Source organism: Erythrolamprus reginae, chromosome 7, assembly GCF_031021105.1.
Source record: "Erythrolamprus reginae isolate rEryReg1 chromosome 7, rEryReg1.hap1, whole genome shotgun sequence".
Lineage (NCBI taxonomy): Eukaryota > Metazoa > Chordata > Lepidosauria > Squamata > Dipsadidae > Erythrolamprus > Erythrolamprus reginae.
The window spans coordinates 9,283,138-9,306,138 of NC_091956.1; the positions used below are offsets into that span (position 1 = coordinate 9,283,138).

The following is a 23,001-nucleotide window of genomic DNA, read 5'->3' on the forward strand; positions in this document are numbered from 1 at the left end:
AATTGCACTGGAAAGAACAATCCATGTTCCTCGACATTGAGAAAGAAATCCTGATTCATTGGAATGGGAAATTGAATGGTGTTAATAATAATAATAATAATAATAATAATAATAATAATAATAATAATAATAATTTATTAGATTTGTATGCCGCCCCTCTCCGAAGACTTGGAGCGGTGTTAGTTGACTGCAGGGGCTCCACCTCAGCAGTAGAGGGCAGCAGCCGGTGTGGTCGGGTGCTTCGTCCCAGCAAGAAATTCCGGGATGGGAGCACAGCTGTGCGCCCCCATGTTCCCTTGCACAAGATTTGGCTTCTGCGCAGGCACAGCAAGTGAAACCTTGTGTGAGGATGCTTGCCCTAGCGAAATTTGGGATGGTGCAGCGGGTAGAGTGCAGTACTGCAGGCCACTGAAGCTGACGGCTGGATCTGTAGATCAGTGGTTCAAATCTCATCACCGGCTCAAGGTTGACTCAGCCTTCCCTCCTTCTGAGGCAGGTCAAATGAGGACCCGGATTGTGGGGGCAATAGGCTGGCTCTGTTAAAAAGGGTTATTGCTAACATGTTGTAAGCAGCCCTGAGTCTAAGGAGAAGGGCTGCATAACAACCAACCAACCAACCAAATAAACAAACAAACAAAGAAAGAAAAAAGTAAACAAATAGACAAATAATAAACAAACAAACAAACAATAAATAAATAAATAAATTTATTTATTTCAGCAATTTTCGCTGATTTTTTTTCCCGCTTCCGCACATGCGCAAAAGTAAAAATATCGGCAAAAATTGCTGAAATCTCACTCTTTTGTGCATCCTCACATGGCATTTTACTTGTTGCGCATACGCAGAAGCCAAATCTCACACCGCCCTCGGAGGTTGCACTGGTAGGAGGTAAGACCAGCGGCCCTTCACTGCATCTCAGGGAGTGAATTGGAGAAAGAGGGAGATTTGATTCTTCAAGGCATCTTGCAGAAGGTTTATGTTACACCAAGAAGACAGCGCCCGAGGCAACGTTGCCCTTTAATGATGTGACCACAAAGGGAAGGAGTGTGTCTTTTGTCCGTTGATTTGTGTTTCTGTCACAATAACCGCGGCTTTGTGACTGATCTAACGCAACAGAATCAGGTTGCTAAGATCGGCCTGTAGCATTTACAGAGGCCTCGATTTCGAAGATGCTTATCATCATTGCTGTACAATCCAGAAATTCAATATAGATAGTCCTCGACTTGCGACCACAGTCGAGCCCAACATTTCTGTCGCATGGAGTGAATTTGGGCCCATTCCACAACCTTTTTTCCCCCCACCATTGTTAATCGAATCACTGTAGCTGTTACAAGTTAGCAGGGTTGTTAAGTGAATCGGGCTTCCTCTGTTGAATTTGCTTGACAGAAAGTCGCAAAAGTGGGATCGATGATGTGACTCCAGAGATGCCACAACTGTTATAAATACGAGTCAGTTGCCAAGCATCTGGATTTTGATCACGTGACCGCAGGGAGGCTGCAACAGTTGTTAAGTGTTGTGGTTAGCTCTGGCCCAGCTCCTGCCCCAAGGACTGTGGATGTGGGGGAGACATCCACATGCTGCAGGCCTGTTTTGCCCCTGGTGGAATCTGCTGATGAAGGCTCCTCTGACCAAGAAGACATGAGTGACAGGGAGGAGGAGAGTGTGGCAGACAGCTCAGAAGGAGATCAATTATCTAGCTCCTCCTTGGATTCAGAACAAGAGTTAATGATACAGCCACGCATGCGGAGAGCGATGCATAGGCAACAACAACTGAGAGATTATTATCAAAGAAAATGAGGCCACCTGTGGTTGGGTGGGGCTGTGGTCATTAGTGAGGCTGCTATAAATAGCAGCCTGTGGGTTTGGCCATTGTGGAGGATTATCTGATTGTTGCTTTCGTGACTGCTTTACTGACTTTGACCTTTTGTGTGATGATTTTCCCCCGCTTTGAAACTAAACCAGAGCAAAGTGTGTTTCACTTTGTGAAAGAAGAAGGACTGTGAATTGCCTTACAGCTGCAAGCTAAGTATCTCAGAACTGATGTGGGACTTGTACAAATTACCAGTTTGTTTGGAGATGAGTGCTCTTTGCTATACCAAAAGAGGGCATAGGTTAAGGGAATTTTCATTATAAAGAACATTGTTTTGAATTTTCAAACGTGTGTGTGTCTATACCTGTGAATTTTTGGGAGGATTCTACCAGAGAGCACGACAGAACATTAAGTGTAAAAAAAAAATTCTCAGTGCTGTTATAACTTTGAACAGTCACTAAATCAATTGTTGTAAGTTGAGGGCTACCCATACTAGCACTGGGAAAAATAATGAGAAAACTTTAAGGCGGACGTCTTCAAACTTGGCAACTTTAAGACTTGTGGACTTCAACTCCCAGAATTCCTCAGCCTGCCATGATCCTTGCATATCATTTACCTCAGAGGTCTTCAAACTTGGCAACTTTAAGACTTGTGGACTTTAACTCCCAGAATTCCTCAGCCCGCCATGATCCTTGTGTATCATTTGCCTCAGAGATCTTCAAAATAAGCAATTTTAAGGCTTGTGGACTTCAACTCCCACAATTCCTCAGCCCGCCATGATCCTCACGAATAATTTACCTCAGAGGTCTTCAAACATGGCAACTTTAAGACTTGTGGACTTCAACTCCCAGAATTCCTCAGCCCACCATGATCCTCACATATCATTTACCTCAGAAGTCTGGCTGGAGAATTCTGGGAGTTGAAGTCCACATGTCTTAAAGTTGCCAGGTTTCGGGACCCCGGTTTTAAGAGAACTAATTGGGAAAAAGGAGTTTTAAACCTTCCATTTAAAGAAAATACGATGGAAGGAAAAGTGAAGCAATTCAAAGAAATTTATAAGGTTTTCTTCCCCCCCCCCCTCGGATGTCAAAAATCATGCAAACGAATCCCAGGTGTCGCCCACAGTGCTATTTAAAATCCTGATAAAATAGCAACATTTCTGCGACGTTAAATATCAATTGCATTCTCTCCATGGACTAAAATAGTCATTTGTTCAATAAAGAGTCATCCGATTTTATTATAGCTCCCAGGGCCTTTTGTGCATACATAGTAATGAAGCAAGAATCAAAGGAGTTTTCATTGGAAAAACAATATTTTTTTCTGTGCCCATATCTGTTTTTATTGCAGACCAATAGAATTCAAATAGTCCTTGATGTACGACCACAATTGAGTCCAAAGTTTATGTTGCCAAGCGAAATATTTGTCAAGTGAGCTCTGTCCCATTTTACGACTTTTTGTTCTGGCCCAGCTAAGAACGTAGCAAACCCACGGTTAGTTCGAACTTATTTTAATCAATAAACTACTAATTAGCAGAGGTCTCTCACACACACACAAACCTAAAGGGAGTCTTTTCTTGCAAAAAGCCCAACTGTTAATTAATCATCACTAATAGTGATGATAATAGTTGGCATAAGTTCAGGAAGTCTTAAATCATAGAACAGCAATTAGACTTTGATAGCTCACAAAATTTGGCAAAATGCCTAAAAGTTCTTTTCAATAAACAAACCGAAGCCCTTCATGGCACTGGACCAGAATATCTGCGAGACCGCCTTCTGCCGCATGAATCCCAGCGGCCGGTTAGGTCCCAAAGAGTTGGCCTTCTCTGGGTCCCGTCGATTAAGCAATGTCTTTTGGCGGGCCCCAGGAGAAGAGCCTTCTCTGTGGCGGCCCCGGCCCTCTGGAATCAACTCCCCCCAGAGATTAGAACTGCCCCCACCCTCCTTGTCTTTCGCAAATTACTTAAGACCCACCTGTATTGCCAGGCATGGGGGAACTGAGACACCTCCCCCAGGCTTTTATATTTCATGTTTGGTATGTGTGTGCTGCATGGTTTTAAATGATGGGGTTTTACATGTTTTTAATACTGTATTTGATTTGTTTCACTATAATATTGTTTTATTATTGTGAGCCGCCCCGAATCTTTGGAGAGGAGCGGCATACAAATCTAATAAATTATTATTATTATTATTATTATTATTATTATTATTTGGGGGGGACTTTTTGCAAACTTTAGACACTGTGCACGTAAGTGTCTGGAAAGAGCAGCCATGCGGTGCGGGAGGAAGCGAACTGGTGACAAGGTTAAGTTAGAACCCACTGCTGGGTCAAACGTGTCAGTAGTCTTGAGTCCCTTTATGCTCACAAGAGATCTAAGTGTCAGGCCAGGATCTTTGACCTGCCACACTTTATACCATTGTACTATGTGCAGTATTTTCTATTGTGGGAAAATGGGACGGGGAATTGCATGAGGGTTGTTAGTACATAGGCATAACAAGTTCCTTCTAGAAAGCCAAGGTCATCCTTTGTCTTTCTACCTCTGCAGCTGCATTGAAGGAGATGGTGGACTCTGCCAGCATGGCAAGTGAAGATAGAAACATAGAAGACCGATGGCAGAAAAGGACCTCCTAGTCCATCTAGTCTGCCCTTATACTATTTCCTGTATTTTATCTTAGGATGGATATATGTTTATCCCAGGCATGTTTAAATTCAGTGACTGTGGATTGACCAACCACGTCTGCTGGGAGTTTTTTCCAAGCATCTACTACTCTTTCAGTAAAATAATACTTTCTCACGTTGCTTCTGGTCTTTCCCCCAACTAACCTCATATTGTGCCCCCTTGTTCTTGTTCAGATTCTTGTAGGGAGCCTAAGCTTGCAATAAACCCTTATACTGATTTAAACTGCCTGGATTTCCTTGACTCTTGGCAGTCTCGGTGGGTCTGCACTGGGGGGACGGCACGAATTACTTGTCTCAGGTGAGTCTGTTTGGTTTTAGGGGAAATGACTAGCAAGACTTAAAATTTCAAAACAAGACCCTGGAGAACATTTTATACCTGCATATTGAAGAGGTTCCTATTCCTCTTGTAAGGGCAACTACAAATTAAACATATTTTATATAAAGAGCAGAAGGTGAAGTGAGGACGCTGAATTATGGAAAATACGTTGGAAGCTTGAGAAATTGCCAAGTAATTGTCACTTACATGCACTATGGAAACACATGGGCCCAGATAGAAAATTATAGCTGCTTTAAAATGTGTCATTTGCCTGAACTGTTCCAACAAAAAACATTAGGAAGAAAAGGGCAGCGTCTTCTATTCATTAAAGCGAAATCTTGTATTTACTACCATTTAAAGCCCTACATGGCATTGGACCAGAGTACCTCCGGAACCACCTGCTACTGCACGAATCCCAGCGGCCGATAAGGTCCCACAGAGTTGGCCTTCTCCGGGTCCCGTCGGCTAAACAATGCCGTCTGGCGGGCCCCAGGGGAAGAGCCTTCTCTGTGGTGGCCCCGGCCCTCTGGAATCAACTCCCTCCGGAGATTAGGACTGCTCCCACCCTCCTTGTCTTCCATAAACTACTTAAGACTCACCTATACCGCCAGGCATGGGGGATTTGAGACATCTTTCCTCCAGGCTCCTTATAATTTATGTTTGGTATGTATGTGCTGTTTGGTTTTTAATTATGGTAGGGTTTTTAGTTATTTTTAATGTTAGATTTGTGCCATTATTATATTGTTTTTATCGTTGTTGTGAGCCGCCCCGAGTCTTCGGAGAAGGGCGGCATACAAATCTAATAAATTGAATTGAAATTGAATTGAATTCTTAAGCGTCCACTAAAACAAAAACTTCGTGCATGTTTGAATAATTTGATATATAAGAAATGTATTATTATACCTATGATGGATTCTTAGCGGTCAAAAGCACAACAAAACCGTAAATTAACCAAAACCAATTTTCTTACATTATCGCTCGTATCAGCCGTCGAATTGACTTACTCTAACATGTGTTTGATGAAGATGTACAAAATAATTAATCATTAGATTTTTTTTTTGTCTGCGTTTTTTTCCTATGTTTTGTTTTTAATGTAAATAATTCAATTAAAAACAAAACTTCATGCATGTTGATTTTCCTGAGCTTCAAAGTAAGGTTTATCAAATTGGCAGCACCAGAAGTGATAGAATTTCTTATGTGTGTGTATTTTTTTAAAATAAGCCCACTGGTTCACATTTCATCTAGTTTGACCCAATATTGCTGAGATTACCTCCTTTAGAGTTTCAGAAACCAGTTTGGAAGACTTACTGTGCGTGTCTTTTTTCATCATCTCGAGCCAAAGTTGCTACATAACCCACGAGGTAGGCTTGAAGTTCTTCAAACGTTCCAACTGTTTGATTAAAAGTTCTGCAAACACCAACAGAAGTGAGTCAAAACATAGCCTTTTGCTGGGGGGATGGGGGAGGCGATATGAAGATTTTAAATTCCATAAACCAGTGATGTACTACTGTACTCTATGAAAGAAACTGGTAGGATATCACTTGTAGTTCCAGCTGAGAAACATTATAGAATGATTGTTTAATGCAAAGGGTGGGTTTTAAAAGTCCAAATACTCGTTAAATACCTAAAACAATATTTTTCCTCTACTTTACGGAAATTCGTTTTTCACGGGTGGTCTTGGAACGCATCCCCCGCGAAAAACGAGGGACCACTGTATACCATATTTTTCGGAGTATAAGATGCACCATTTTCCTCCCTAAAAGATGCTGAAAATTTGAGTGCATCTTATACTCCGAATGTAGCTATTTGAAGCTGTTTTTCCCCAAGCCCTAACTACCGAGTTTGCCCGAAAATAAGACACTGTCTTATTATATATATTTTTGTACATTTTGTACTTATTATATATATTTTTGTACTACATCTTATTTTCGGGGGGTGCCTTATATTTCTCAAATAAGACAAATTCACAGGCAGAAAAGCTGACACTCCCAAAGAAAGTGAACCGTACGGTACACTGATTACGGTATGGTACCTGTCAGTATGGCACCCACACACACAAACGACGGCACTTATATGGTACAACAGTATACTCTCGCTACTGCAGCCTCTTATACTCTGAAAAATATGGTCATTTTTTATAAAAATCATCAATTATTATCCACCCTGCACAGAGGGTAAAGCAAGACATGATTTGCTTAACTGTGCAAATCAAACAAACTTAGCATGACTTGTGAACCCTGGACACAATTATAACAACAATCATAGTGTAACAGAAGCATCAGCAACTGTACAGTGCAATGAATAAATACAAAAATATCCAGAGGCTCTGGCCTTTTTGAGGCCACGATTAACAAGAAAATCACCCACAGCAGTCACTGCACATGGCTACAATAAACTCATTTTCGGAACAATCCTCCTACACTTTTCAAAGGTGAGGAAGATTGCAGGCAATTATCACTGTATTACAGACCCAACCAACCTGGGACCTACAAAACTGAACTCAGATCAACTCAGGCTGCTACAATGCAGCCCACCAGGATCCTAATAAAGATAATCATTTTCTCTTTGCCTAGACTGAAAAATAAAAATCGAAGGCACTTGAGAAAGACTAAATGATCCACATTAAAGTTATTTTAGATGGTTTTTTCCCAGTTGCACTTGAAATACAAGAGACCCAGGAAGATATATAATCAACAGTAACATTAAATTTAAAAACCTTATAAATGCTCGACTACTGTAATGCTCTCTACATGGGGCTACCTTTGAAAAGTGTTCGGAAGTTTAAGTTTAAGTTAAGTTTAATCAGATTTGTATGCCGCCCCTCTCCACAGACTCGGGGCGGCTCACAGCAATAACAATACAATGTAAAACAAATCTAATATTTAACACCACAAATTAAAACCAATCATACATACTAGCGTACCATGCATAAATTTTATAAGCCTAGGGGGAGGGAACTTCAGATCGTGCAGAATGCAGCTGCGAGAGCAGTCATGGGCTTCTCCAAATATGCCCATGTCACACCAACACTCTGCAGTCTGCATTGGTTGCCGATCAGTTTCTGGTCACAATTCAAAGTGTTGGTTATGACCTATAAAGCCCTTCATGGCACCGGACCAGATTATCTCAGGGACCGCCTTCTGCTGCACGAATCCCAGCGACCGATTAGGTCCCACAGAGTGGGCCTTCTCCGGATCCCATCAACTAAACAATGTCGCTTGGCGGGACCCAGGGGAAGACCCTTCTCTGTGGCGGCCCCGGCCCTCTGGAGCCAACTCCCCCCCAGAGATTAGAATTGCCCCCACCCTCCTCGCCTTTCGTAAGCTTCTTAAAACCCACCTCTGCCATCAGGCATGGGGGAACTGATATATTCTTTCCCTTTAGGCCTTTACAATTTACGCATGGTATGTTTGTATGTATGTTTGGTTTTATAATAAGGGGTTTTTTTAGTTGTTTTAGTATTGGATTGTTACATGCTGTTTTTTATCACTGTTGTTAGTCGCCCCGAGTCTACGGAGAGGGGCGGCATACAAATCCAATCAATCAAACAATCAATCAATCAATCAAAATAAATAAAAAATAAATAAAAAATAAAAAATAAATAAATAAAAAATAAATAAATAAATAAATAATAAATAAATAAGTAAATAAATAACAAAGATCAAAGATCAAAGAAAGTGTGGCCATGATAAAATCAATACTGTCCAATTACCGTATTTTTGGAGTATAAGACACAACTTTTTCCTCCCTTAAAAGAGGCTGAAAACTCAGGTGCATCTTATAGTCTGAATGTAGATTTTTCCCCAAAGTTTTTTGCAGCCCTAAGTAGGTGCTAATGGTCTTCCCAGCTCTTAGATTCTTTCATTGTTACTCTTTGTGAAGAATGTTTTCCAAATCCTAAGTCTTTGCAGGGTTTTTTTTCCCATTGCTCATTGTTATGAGCCGCCCTGAGTCTTCGGAGAGGGGCGGCATACAAATCTAATAAATTATTATTATTATTATTTATTGCTCCAGATGTTTCTTTCCAACCTTACGATCTTCCCAGCTCATACCCACTTGCAAGCTCTTTCATTGTTACTCTCTGCAAAGAATGTTTTCCAAGCCCTCAGTCTTTGCAGGGATTTTTCCATTGCTCTACTTGCTCCGAATGTTTCTTTCCAGGTTCTAACGATATTCCCAGCTCTTATTGGCTTGCAAGCTCTTTCATTGTTACTCTCTCTGAATAAGGTTTTATAAAATCCTAACCAGGGGATAAAATAATGTGCTGAAGCTGACCAGGCTAAGGATGTTAGCCAGAGGAATATCTGGTAAGCAGATTCTTTTGCCTATTTTCCTCCCCAAAAACTGGTAGCAGAGGATGGTTCTCTTAATTAAGCCTAAGTCTAAAGGCTTGATATGCCTGGCAAGAAACGAAAATTCCATCTTTCAGACACTTTGGTATTTACAATGTCTGACAGAGAGATAAGAGATGCGCTCTCAAAGCTAACAAGGGCACAAGAAATTAGGAACACTGAATTGCAGACGGAACTTTCTGATCGAAGAGAGATGGCAGTGGAAGCAGCTTTGCCAGCCCCCAGAGACATTCAGTAATGAAAGAGTTAACTATGTGTGCCTTACTAAGATCCTCCTATTATGATGTAATATCCTGCCAAATCTCACATCACTTCCTCCTTCTTCTTCTTCGTTGTTCTCCATCTCTTCTTTCTATCCTCCATCATGTGAAGACATATTTGGTATGTTGTCCCTCCAGACATGTTTTATTTTCTGTTTTTATAATAAAAATATCTTGTTTGAACAAATGACTAAGGCTTTTATCCATCGGCTCCGCGGGATTAAGATCTTAACGGATTTTAATCACTCACAAACCGTGACAAAAATACAGTAAATTAAAAAAATACTCCAAAAATTCAGTAAATTAAAAAATGCCATTCAACTCAAAACAGAGGTAACATCAGAGTCCTCGGAAAGGGGAGGCATATAAACCAAATAAAATAAACAAACAAACAAATAAATAAATCTGCTGAAATAACAACAACAACAAGAACAGAGTTGGAAGGGACTTTGAAGGTCTTCTAGTCCAACCTCTTCCTTAGGCAGGAAATCCTATTCTACTTCAGACTAGTGAAGTAAACTCAGAAGAATTTGTCTGGTGGTGGGCACAACTCACAAAACACTTGTTTTATGTTGTGTGAGTCTTATACAGTGTTCCCTCGATTTTCACGGGGGATGCGTTCCGAGACCGCCCACGAAAGTCGAATTTCCGCGAAGTAGAGATGCGGAAGTAAATACACCATTTTTGGCTATGAACAGTATCACAAGCCTTCCCTTAACACTTTAAGACCCTAAATTACCATTTCCCATTCCCTTAACAACCACTTACTCACCATTATTACTGGTACTCACCATTGAATAAGACACTTAGTGATCCTGATATTTATAAACATAATTATTTATTAACAATAATTATTATTTTTGTTATTTATTTGTAAAAATTATTAGTTTGGCGATGATGTATGATGTCATCGGGCAGGAAAAACCGTGGTATAGAAAAAAACCCGTGAAGTATTTTTTAATTAATATTTTTTGAAAAACCGTGGTATAGGCTATTCGCAAAGTTCGAACCCGCGAAAATCAAGGGAACACTGTATTGTAAAAAAATCAATTAAAATATTTTTTTTAAAAAAGACTCAGGGCGGCTTATAACATGTTAGCGATAGGCACTTTTTTAACAGAGCCAGCCTATTGCCCCCACAATCCGGGTCCTCATTTTACCCACTTTGGAAGGATGGAAGGCTGAGTCAACCTTGAGCCGGTGATGAGATTTGAACCGCTGACCTGCAGATTTAGCAGTCAGCTTTAGTGGCCTGCAGTACCGCACTCTACCTGCTGCGCCACCCCGGCTCATTCTTGATGTAACGTATCGGTGAATAGGAAAGAAGACGGCGGTACAGGAAGGGAATACTTACTCTCTATCAATAACAAGGCACTCCACGTCATTTTCATCTGCAATTATATTAGCAGATCTGACATCATCACTGTAAATAGAAACATATCCATTGGTTTTAGGTAGATAAGAAACAGTAAGTCATAGACAAGATGGCAACTTAGATTTATGCCCTAATCCTGTACAAGGAGTCCTGGACTTAACAACCATAATAAAGCCCAAATTTCCATTGCTAAGCAAAACAGCGTTCTTGCTACAGTTATTAAGCGAATCACTGCAGTTGTTAAGTTACTAATCTGTTTGTTAAGTGCAGTGTCTCCCAACCTTGGCAACTTGAAGATATTTGGACTTCAACTCCCAGAATTCCCCAGCCAGCAGTCGCTGGCTGGGGAATTCTGGGAGTTGAAGTCCAAATATCTTCAAGTTGCCAAGGTTGGGAGACACTGGTTAAGTGAATATGGCTTTCCCAGTGGTTTGATTTGTCGAAAAGGGATCACATGACCCCGGGACCCAGCAACTATCGTGTTTAGGGGCGGATTGCTATTACCGCTGCTACTGGCGCTCTGCGCTCATAGCTTCCTTCCTGTTGTGTGCGCACACGCGCGCCCCAGCATGCGCTAAAATAGAAACATAAGATTGACGGCAGAAAAAGACCTCATGGTCCATCTAGTCTGCCCTTATACTATTTCCTGTATTTTATCTTAGAATGGATCTATGTTTATCCCAGGCATGTTTAAATTATGTTACTGTGGATTGACCAACCACGTCTGCTGGAAGTTTGTTCCAAGCATATACTCCTCTTTCAGTAAAATATTTTTTCATGTTACTTCTGATCTTTCCCCCAATCAACCTCTAATTGTGCCCCCTTGTTCTTGGGTTCACTTTCCTATTAAACACACTTCCTTCCTGTACCTTAATTAACCTTTTAACATATTTAAATGTTTTGATCGTGTCCCCCCTTTTCCTTCAATCTATACAGATTGAGTTCACAAAGTCTTTCCTGATAAGTTTGATGCTTAAGACCTTCCACCATTCTTGTAGCCCGTCTTTGGACCCGTTCAATTTTATCAATATCTTTTTGTAGGTGAGGTCTCCAGAACTGAACACAGTACTCCAAATGTGGTCTCATCAGTGCTCTATACAGTGGGATCACAATCTGCCTCTTCCTGCTTGTTATACCTCTAGCTATGCAGCCAAGCATTCTATTCGCTTTCCCTACTGCCTGACTGCACTGTTCACCCATTTTGAGACTGTTAGAAATCACTACCCCTGAATCCTTCTCTCTGCCTAGAGAGGATCTCATTAATTTTATTATAAGCAACTAAGATGCTCAAATGCCTGAGCATAACTTTGGTTTTCTATCGTATCTTTTAAAATCTGCTGTATCTTTGCAACTCTCTGGAACAATGGTTTTTACAGAACAAAAAACGGATGAAGCACGCAAGCTAATTTGTTACCGAAGTAGGCATTATCTATTTGTCCAAATGCCACTTCAAACTTTAAATCCTCCCATTATTACTATCCCTGCTGTTTCCTCTATTCAAAAGGAGTGTTGACACCTAACAAGCAATTCATAATCTCTGCAGGTTTCTCTACATCTGTGCTGCTAAATGTTCCTGATAGGGATAATTTTAACACAAGCTCATGATGCTTTTTTTTAAAAAAAAAATTCACTTCATTGTTGATTCTTCCTCTAAAGCATTGTTTAAAAAAAACCCCGTTTTTGACCTAGCATTGTCCTGTATGCATTCGTACAGCAGTGAAATGGATTTAGTGGGATTTTTTGTTGGTTTAAACTTAGAGAAATGTTTCTCAAACTGTTTAAATTTTTTATAAAGTCAGTGTTTAGGTTGCTGGGCTAGAAGACAGTAAATTCTAGTTCTGCTCTAGGTATGCAAGGCAACTGAGTAACTTTAGGCCAGGAGATTGAAAGTTCTAGTCCCACCTTTGACCTGAAAGAAAGCTCAGTGACTTTGAGGCAACCACTAGGAGACTAGGAATTCTAGTCCCCTGTTAAATATGAAAGCCAGCTGAGTAACTTTGAGGCAACCACTAGGAGACTAGGAATTCTAGTCCCCTGTTAAATATGAAAGCCGGCTGAGTGACTTTGGGCCAATCACCAAGAGATTGAAAGTTCTAGTCCCACCTTTGACCTGAAAGAAAGCTCAGTGACTTTGAGGCAACCACTAGGAGACTAGGAATTCTAGTCCCCTGTTAAATATGAAAGCCAGCTGAGTAACTTTGAGCCAACCACTAGGAGACTAGGAATTCTAGTCCCCTGTTAAATATGAAAGCCAGCTGAGTGACTTTGGGCCAATCACCAAGAGATTGACAGTTCTAGTCCCACCTTTGACCTGAAGGCTAGCTCAGTGACATGGGTCATTTATTTGGTCAAGTACATATTGAAGGTAAGTAAAGATATAATAATATTTATATACATGACACTAGTAAAAAGAAAAATAAGAAAAAAAACATTAAATATAATAATATTCATATACATGATACTACGTAGTAAAAAATATATAAAGAAACATTAGGAGAGGGGACAGAAGACCTGCTGGTGCAATTATGCACGCCCCTTACTGACCTCTTAGGAATCGGGTGAGGTCAACAGCGCATAGTCTAAGGGTAAAGTTTTGGGGGTTAGGTGATGATACTACAGAGTCTGGTAGTGAGTTCCATGCATCAACGACTTGGTTACTAAAGTCGTATTTCCTGCAGTCGAGTTTGGAGCTGTTTACATTAAGTTTGCATCTGTTGTGTGCTCGTGTGTTGTTGTGGTTGAAGCTGAAGCAGTCGTTGATGGGAAAGACGTTGTAGCATATGATTTAATAATTTTACACAAACCTGATCAAGGCCTTTTCTCCGAAATAATCTCCTTTCTGCAGCGTTTTAATCAACTGAGGCTGGGTCTGCCCTTCTGGGGTCTGGGTCACCTTAACCTAGGAAATGAAGACCCATTGTCAAAAATAAATACAATATTTATTTATTTATTTATTGGATTTGTATGCCGCCCCTCTCCGTAGACTCGGGCGGCAGCAACAGCAATAAAAAACAGCATGTAAATCCAATACTAAAACAACTAAAAAAAACCTTATTGTAAAACCAAACATACAAACAAACAAACATACCATGCATAAATTGTAAAGGCCTAGGGGGAAAGAATATCTCAGTTCCCCCATGCCTGACGGCAGAGGTGGGTTTTAAGGAGCTTATGAAAGGCGAGGAGGGTGGGGGCAATTCTAATCTGTGGGGGGAGTTGGTTCCAGAGGGCCGGGGCCACCACAGAGAAGGCTCTTCCCCTGGGCCCCGCCAAACGACATTGTTTTGTTGACGGGACCCGGAGAAGGCCAACTCTGTGGGACCTAACTGGTCGCTGGGATTTGTGCAGCAGAAGGCGGTCCCTGAGATAATATACTTCATAGACATACTTCATCCTTAACGTTAATCCTAATGATCCATTAATATAAATGACCTTCATCAAAATGATCCATCCAGGAAGCTGGTTTGGCCTAGTGGTAAACTCACAAGGTTAGAAAACAAGAGACCATGAGTTCAAAAGACGTACTTTAGCCATGAAAGGCAGTTGGGTGACTTTGGGCCTGTCACTCTTGGCCAGCCCAACCAACCTCACAGGTTTGTGAGGAAAATAGGAGACAAAAAGAGATATTTGAGATTTGCCCCCTTGAGTTACAGTATTTGTAAAAATGATAAAAGTGAGAAATAAATATATAAATGACTGTTGTTAGTCACTCTCAGTCTGTTTTGGAATGAGTGGCATATATTTATTTATTTATTTATTTTATTTATTAGATTTGTATGCTGCCCCTCTCCGAAGACTCGGGGTGGCTAACAACAATAAAGAAGACAATGTAACAAATCTAATATTAAAAAATAATCTAAAAAACCCCAATTTAAGAGACCAATCATACAAACAAGCATACCATGTATAAATTCTATAAGCCTAGGGGGAAGGGAAACATTTCAATTCCCCCATGCCTGACGACAGAGGTGGGTTTTAAGGAGCTTGCGAAAGGCAAGGAGGGTGGGGGCAACTCTGATATCTGGGGGGAGCTGGTTCCAGAGGGTCGGGGCCGCCACAGAGAAGGCTCTTCTCCTCCTGGCTCCCGCCAAATATAAATATACTGCTCAAAAAAAATAAAGGGAACACTCAAAAAACACATCCTAGATCTGAATGGATGAAATATTCTCATTGAATATTTCATTTGCACAACTATTCCATTTGCAAAACAGCATGCGAAATTGACTGTCAATCAGTGTTGCTTCCTAAGTGGACTGTTTGATTTCACAAAAGTTTGATTTACTTGAAGTTATATTCTGGTTTTTTAAGTGTTCCCTTTATTTTTTGAGCAGTGTATAATATAATATAATATAATATAATATAATATAATATAATATAATATAATATAATATAATATAATATAATATAATATAATATAATATAATATAATATAATATAATATAATATAATATAATATAATATAATATAATATAATATAATACTAAACTAACAAACAAACAAATAAATAAATTAAATATGTATACAGTGATACCTCGTCTTGTGAACCCCTCGTCATACGAACTTTTCGAGGTACGAACCCGGGTTTAAGATTTTTTTGCCTCTTCTTCAGAACTATTTTCACCTTATGAATCCAAGCCACCGCTGCTGGGATGCCCTGCCTCCGGACTTCCATTGCCAGCCAAAGGCTCCTCTCGCTGGGAAATCCCACCTCCAGACTTCCGTTGCCAGTGAAGCACCCGTTTTTGCACTGTTGGGATTCCCCTGAGACTCCCCTCCATGGGAAACCCCACCTCCGGACTTCTGTGTTTTTGCGATGCTGCAGGGGAATCCCAGCAGCGCAAAAACGGGCGCTTCGGCTGGCTAAAGGGGTGAGTTTTGGGCTTGCAAGCATTCATCGCTTTTCCATTGATTCCTATGGGAAACATTGTTTCGTCTTACGAACTGTTCACCTTACGAACCTCGTCCCGGGACCAATTAAGTTCGTAAGAGCAAGGTTTCACTGTATATATAAAGGAAAGCCAGAAAATGATGTATTTTTATCATGGCAGCTTCCACCAGGATTTTACAACTCAAAGCTGGACTTTGGAAAGCAGGGACAAGGATCTGAGTCACAGACCTTTAAATATCGGCTGCAATCGAATGCAATCCCTTGTGGTTGTCTCTTCTTAGCGATAGGCTGCAATCAATTCTCTTAAAGTCTCTTTGTTGAGACAAGGCATTCTTTCTGGGACATTTTTGGCACCAGAGCTACAGAGTGCCAGAGCTAATGTCAAACAAAGAGTGAGGCATAACAATTGGATGTGGCATGGGTTCCAAGCCGGTATAATTTGAAATGAATCAATTGTCCTCTAAAGCTCACAGATTATTGAGTTAATATCAGTTCCAATTACAGAAAACCTTCGTGATGGCCAGCTTTTTGCAAAAACACTGCAGGAGATTTTTGTCCTTGTAGCTCTCTAGATTGAACCAAACAAAACGGGTCATCCTAAACTGTTTTGTTTCATAATGGTATTTGGCACTTTCACATTGTGCTGCTTTTAAAGTCACCCTGATGTTATCAAGAGGTGTTACAAAGCATTTTTTTTTTGGTTAGAGACCAGACTAGACTGAGAGACATATACAGTATAAAGGTAGCCAAATATTGTTCTTATCTGCCCAGTGGATAGCACTTAGACTTATATAGGAGGAGAAATTATGTAGGAGAAATGTATTCAATACATTGGGGGGGGGGGGTTTGTCACCATATTCGCTATTAAAATACGTAAATGAGTTTAAAGACCTATTTATCTTTACGGATTGGATCCACCCCAGCAATAATATTGAAGTTTATACATAAACTTTATGTAGTAGTTGAGTCATGCTTCTAGCTTTGAACAGAGTATAGAGTAGAGTAGAGTAGGGTAGGGTAGGGTAGGGTAGAGTAGAGTAGAGTAGGGTAGGGTAGGGTAGGGTAGAGTAGAATACAGTAGAAGTAGGGTAGGGTAGGGTAGGGTAAGGTAGGGTAGGGTAGGGTAGGGTAGAATAGAGTAGGGTAGGGTAGGGTAGGGCAGGGCAGGGCAGAGTAGAATTAGAGTAAGGTAGTGTAGGGTAGAGTAGAGTAGGTAGGGTAGGGTAGGGTAGGGTAGGGTAGGGTATAGAGTAGAGTAGAATGGAATGGAATGGAATGGAATGGAATAGAATAGAACAGAACAGAATTCTTTATTGGCCAAGTGTGATTGGGCACACAAGGAATTTTTCTTTGGTGCATTTGCTCTCAGTGTACATAAAAGAAAAGATACATTTGTCAAGAATCATGGGGTACAACACTTAAGCAAATCTGATATCAACTCTCACTCCCCTTTGTCATAAAAATACTAGTGTAATATCTTACAAATACTATTGCTACCAGATCCATCTTTCAATAGTCCAGACAATGACTAAATGACAGCAAATAAGAGTTTACAATAACCTTTTTGTGCCATCAACTCTGGATTTTGGCAGCCCACATATGAAAGCAAATGTATATAACTTATAGTTTTGGCTCCCATATTCTGCAAATATTGTTTAGCAGAAGCCAAGAACAGATCCCTGCAAGCAGTCAGCATAAGTGTTTATTTCTAGACCTTGCCAACTGGTTACCATCTGTCTCTTTTTTTGTGCATGATCTGTTTGTTCTCCAATAGTTAATGCATAAATGTTTTTTTTTCCATTAAGTCTCCCACCCCACCTGCATAAGGAAAAGGGATTATTTCTTTCTGAGGGTTTTTTTTTTTGTCCACCAAAGTGCTGCTTTTGAAGGCTTTTGGCTGAAATCCAAAGAACAATTTTAGTCACGTTTAAAGTCAGGGAGTATCCAACTGAATTTTGACCGTCCTCCTCCATCATATTTCTACTGCGGACCTCTTTAAAAAGATGCTATTGTTTTCTTGGATGCTTCAAAATTTGTATGCTGTCACACTTGCTTTCAGCCATCTAGCACGTGCTTATCTATCTACATAAAATATCTTAGATGATTCCGTCTTTCATATTAGAGGGGCGGCATACAAATCTAATAAATTATTATTATTATTATTATTATTATTATTATTATTATTATTATTGATTGGATTTGTATATCCCACCCCTCTCTGAGGACTCGGGGCGTCTTACGACATATGAAAGCAACAGTAGAATACAATAATAATAATAATAATAATAATAATAATAATAATAATAATAATAATAATTTATTAGATTTGTATGCACTTGACCCTCCATACCCTCCCCTTCTTTAGCACACAAACCCCAAAAGGTTATTTATTTATTTATTTATTTATTTATTCATTCATTCATTCATTCATTCATTCATTCATTCATTCCAGTACACAATGAGGGTTTTAGTGGGTATATATCTATATACACATAGTAAAATACATGATGAAGTTTATAGAGGAGATACTCATAGTAAAATATATCTAAGAAATAATAGAAAAGAAGGTATAGTAATAGAACATATCAATGAAAGAATAGAAGAAGAGATATAGGAATAGAAGAAAGGTATAGATTTAAATCGACTACCTCCGGGACTGCCTTCTGCTGCACGAATCCCAGCGACCAATTAGGTCCCACAGAGTTGGCCTTCTCCGGGTCCCGTCGACTAAGCAATGCCGTCTGGTGGGACCCAGGGGAAGAGCCTTCTCTGTGGTGACCCCAACCCTCTGGAATCAACTCCCCCCCGGAGATCAGGACTGCCCCCACCCTCCTTGCCTTTCGTAAGTTCCTGAAAACCCACCTATGTCGCCAGGCTTGGGGGAATTAATATACCCCTCAGCTATTATGATTTATGTATGGTTTATGTGGGTTGTATGATTGTTTTTTATTATGAGGGTTTTAAATACTGTTTTTAATATTGGATTTGTACTCTGTATATTGCATGTTGTGAGCCGCTCCGAGCCTTCGGAGAGGGGCAACATACAAATCTAATAAGTAAGTAAATAAATAAATGAATGAATGAATGAATGAAATAATAATAATAATAATAATAATAATAATAATAATAATAATAATAATAATAATAATAATAATAATAATAATAATATACAATCCCAGACAAATGGCTTTTTCTAAAAAAATCTTCCAGTGGTGGAGCAAGATTGAACTGTAGTACTCTCCAAGCTTGGTTGTTTGCTTGAAGATGATTCATCGTCCTAAGAGATAACAATCTCAGTTCCCCGGGATAAGATGATGGACAACATCTGCAAGTAAATAACCAAGGCCAGGGAGCTCCAAGGACTCCACAATTTATAAAAAAACACAGCTGATGGTTGTAATTGATGGCCCTGCCAGCACAAGAGCGCAATTCTATAACCACTGTAGAAGAAACTCATTCCATTCTCTACAACAATGTTTCTTAACTGCCAACTTTTAAGATACGTGAATTGCAACTCCAGTCTGGGAGTTGAAGCTCTATGGAGAATGTCAATCATCCAGGTCATGGTTGTTCCAAAGGCAACTGGACTTTCTCTGAACTGAAGCAGCTTCTAGGACAAGGCTGGCGAACCTTTTTTGGTTGGTGTGCGAAAAGCGAAAAGGCTTTCCTGTTTTTCACTGAAGATGTGTCCCTTCTCAACCCAGAAGCTTCATCAGTTCTCACTGGGATGGTAGGGAGTTCGAATCAGAGCTGAAGAAGGTTCTGAGATGAGGAGTAAAAAGCCTTCAAAGATAAGTCTCACTTAACAGCCAACATTTTGTGCTCAATTGTGGTCGTTAAGTCGAGGAAAACCTGTATTTATTTATGTAAAACTACAAGATCATGTCAGTTTCTTCATTTGAACACCTGCTGCACAAAGGGCCTTCTCTGTGGCGGCCCCGGCCCTCTGGAATCAACTCCCCCCGGAGATTCGAACTGCCCCCACCCTCCTCGCCTTCCGCAAGACCTTGAAGACCTCTCTATGTTGCCAGGCATGGGACCATTAATGTATCCCCTTCTCTGACTTAAAGAGTTATGTGTGGTTGTGATTGTATAGTATTGATTGTTTTTTAAGGTAGCGGATTTTAGTCAAAGTTTTAACTATTAGATTTGTATTGTACTGTTTGTATTTGTACTGTTTTATTGCTGTTGTGAGCCGCCCCGAGTCTTTGGAGAGGGATGGAATAAAAGTCTAATAAGTTATTATTAATTATTATTATTAATTCCCTGACAATATTATTTGCATGGTACCTTACCTTTCCCCTGGATATAACGAAGAAGGTGCTTCCCTCCTCTCCTTCCCGGATAATATAATCACCTTTGTCATAGTATTCCTGTGAAGCAAAGAAAAAGCAGGTAATTATAAGCTGTATCAGCCCACAGGTAGTCCTCGATTTACAACAGTTCATTTAGTGACTGTTCAAAGTTACAACGGCCCTGAAAAAAAGTGACCGATGACCATTTTTCACACTTATGGCTGTTCCAGCATCCCCAGGGTCGTTCGGACACTTGGCAACTATATACAGGGTGTCCCTAAAAAATGTATGCACATTTTAAATAACGATAAACTTGGTGTTTATTATAATTTTATTATTTCACAAATGTAGAAATATTTACAAGTATCATTTTATTGTTTTTTATTGTTTTATAAATAAATAAGTAAAATAAATAAACTGTGGTGGTGCACTTAATAACAGTGGCAAGAAAGTTTGTAAAACAGGGCAAAGCTCACTTAACAAATGCCTGACTTAGCAACAGAAACATTGGGCTTAGTTGTGGTTGTAAATCAAAGACCTCTATTTAGATCTTCCCAAGACACTAACCAAATAACCCCTGGCATTTTCTAGAGAAAATTATTTAAATTCCTACCAAACGTACAGCCAGGACCTATATATGAATATTGTATTGATCAATTTGCTTACAGTGCATTGAAGTATTGTCCTTCAAGCAAGGGTGGTATTAATATTACATAGCAACCATTGGATTAACATTAACATTAACACCCTTGAAAATGTCCAAAGATACTTCAGCAGAAGAGCCCTTCACTCCTCCACTCGAAACAGAATACCCTACGAGACTAGACTTTCAATCCTGGGCCTAGAAAGCTTAGAACTAAGATGCCTTAAACAAGATCTAAGTATTGCCCACAAGATCACATGCTGCAACGTCCTGCCTGTCGGCGACTACTTCAGCTTCAACCACAACAACACAAGAGCACCCAACAGATTTAAACTTAATATTAACCACTCCAAACTTGACTGTAAAAAATATGACTTCAGTAACCGAGTTGTCGAAGCGTGGAACTCATTACCGGACTCCATAGTGTCATCCCCAAACCCCCAACACTTTACCCTTAGATTATCTACGGTTGACCTATCCAGATTCCTAAGAGGTCATTAAGGGGCGAGTACAAGTGTATTTTACTATGTGTATATAGATATACAGTGGTCCCCCGATTATTGCGAGGGTTCCGTTCCAGGACCCCTCGCAATGATCGGTTTTTCGCGAAGTAGCGCTGCGGAAGTAAAAACACCATCTGCGCATGCGCAGATGGTGTTTTTACTTCCGCCGCAGCAGCGAGGAGCCGAAGATTGGGGTTTCCCCACCGCCCACGTAAACTCCTCGCTGCCGCTCGCCCGCCCTTCGCCCGCCCACGCCGTTCGCTCGCGCCGCTTCCCAGCTGAGTCCTGAATCCAATTCGCTTCAGGACTCAGCTGGGAAGCGGCGTGAGCGAACGGCGTGGGCGGGTGAGCGGCGGGCGTGCGGGCAGGCAGGTGGCGGACAAGCCGTTCGCTCGCACCGCTCGCTCACGCCGCTTCCCAGCTGAGTCCTGAAGCCAATTCGCTTCAGGACTCAGCTGGGAAGCGGCGCGAGCGAACGGCGTGGGTGGGCGAAGGGCGGGCGAGCGGCAGGCGCGCGGGCAGGCAGGCGGCGGACAAGCCGTTCGCTCGCGCCGCTTCCCAGCTGAGTCCTGAAGCCAATTCGCTTCAGGACTTAGCTGGGAAGCGGTGCGAGCGAACGGCGTGGGCGGGCGAAGGGCGGGCGAGCGGCAGCGAGGAGTTTGCGTGGGCGGTGGGGAAACTCCTCGCTGATGCCCGCCGCTCGCCCTCCTCGCTGATGCCCGCCGCTCGCTGATGCCCGCCGCTCACCGCTGATGCCCGCCGCTCGCCAGCAAGAGGGGGAAGACCCAGGGAAGCCGCCCAGCAGCTGATCTGCCCGGCGCCATCTACGCATGCGTGCCCATAGAAAAAAGGGTGCGCATGCGCAGATGGTGTTTTTACTTCCGGGTTGAAAAATCGCCATATAGCCGTTTCGCAATGATCGGGATCGCAATACCCGGGGGATCACTGTATACCCACTAAAACCCTCATTGTGTATTGGACAAATTTTTTTTAAAAAAAAATCTGCAGGCTTTCTGTATAGGGAGAACAGAGTAATTCTATGCCAGAAAAGTAATGCAAATTCTAAAATATTCTAAAAAAGCTACGTTCAAAAAAAGCTACAGCAGCTTTCAGAAAGAAGAAACAAAAGCCAACAATTTTATGGCTCCACTGCCTCCATTTTCCCTGTGGCGAATCTGCCTTCTTTCTGCATAAGTTATAAACACGTTGATCCATTAAACATGAATGTCTTTTTAAATGACTGAGAGGAGTTTAGAGCTAATTGATAATCCAAATAAATCTATTAAAGAATGTGGCAGCATTGTTTGCACAAAGCAATTTGACAGTCGTTTGCGTCTTTTGATCCACTGCTCGGATTTAGTCAGTGTAAGCCCATTGAAATCAATGGCTCATTAATATGGGCCAATAAATCAGAAGCATTGATTATTCGGGCTTCAAACATAAATACAGTGATACCTTGTCTTACAAACTTAATTGGTTCTGGGACGAGGTTCTTAAGGTGAACAGTTTGTAAGACGAAACAATGTTTCCCATAGGAATCAATGGAAAAGCGATTAATGCGTGCAAGCCCAAAATTCAGCCCTTTTGCCAGCCGAAGCGCCCGTTTTTGCGCTGCTGGGATTTCCCTGAGGCTCCCCTCCATGGGAAACCTCACTTCTGGACTTCTGTGTTTTTGCGATGCTGCAGGGGAATCCCAGCAGCACAAAAACGAGCGCTTCGCTGGCAATGGAAGTCCGGAGGTAGGGTTTCCCAGTGAAGGGAACATCAGTGAAATTGCAGCATCGCAAAAACACCGAAGTCCTCGAAATCCCACCTCTGGACCTCTGTGTTTTTGCGATGCTGCGATTTCACTGATGCTCCCTTCACTGGGAAACCCCACCTCCGG

The 23,001-nt window shown here is 41.1% G+C and overlaps 1 protein-coding gene across 1 annotated transcript in view; it reads right to left on the bottom strand.

The window, feature by feature from the left end:
- The window catches only part of PRKG2 (protein kinase cGMP-dependent 2), an 87,358-nt gene that overhangs the window by 18,157 nt on the left and 46,200 nt on the right, over window positions 1–23,001 (bottom strand). The window contains exons 6-9 of the mRNA XM_070756545.1: window positions 19,971–20,048; window positions 13,592–13,686; window positions 10,767–10,835; window positions 6,109–6,207 (exon numbers count right to left, since the gene is read on the bottom strand). Coding sequence (XP_070612646.1) covers window positions 6,109–6,207; window positions 10,767–10,835; window positions 13,592–13,686; window positions 19,971–20,048 — 341 coding nt within the window. The remainder of the gene's footprint in view (window positions 1–6,108; window positions 6,208–10,766; window positions 10,836–13,591; window positions 13,687–19,970; window positions 20,049–23,001) is intronic.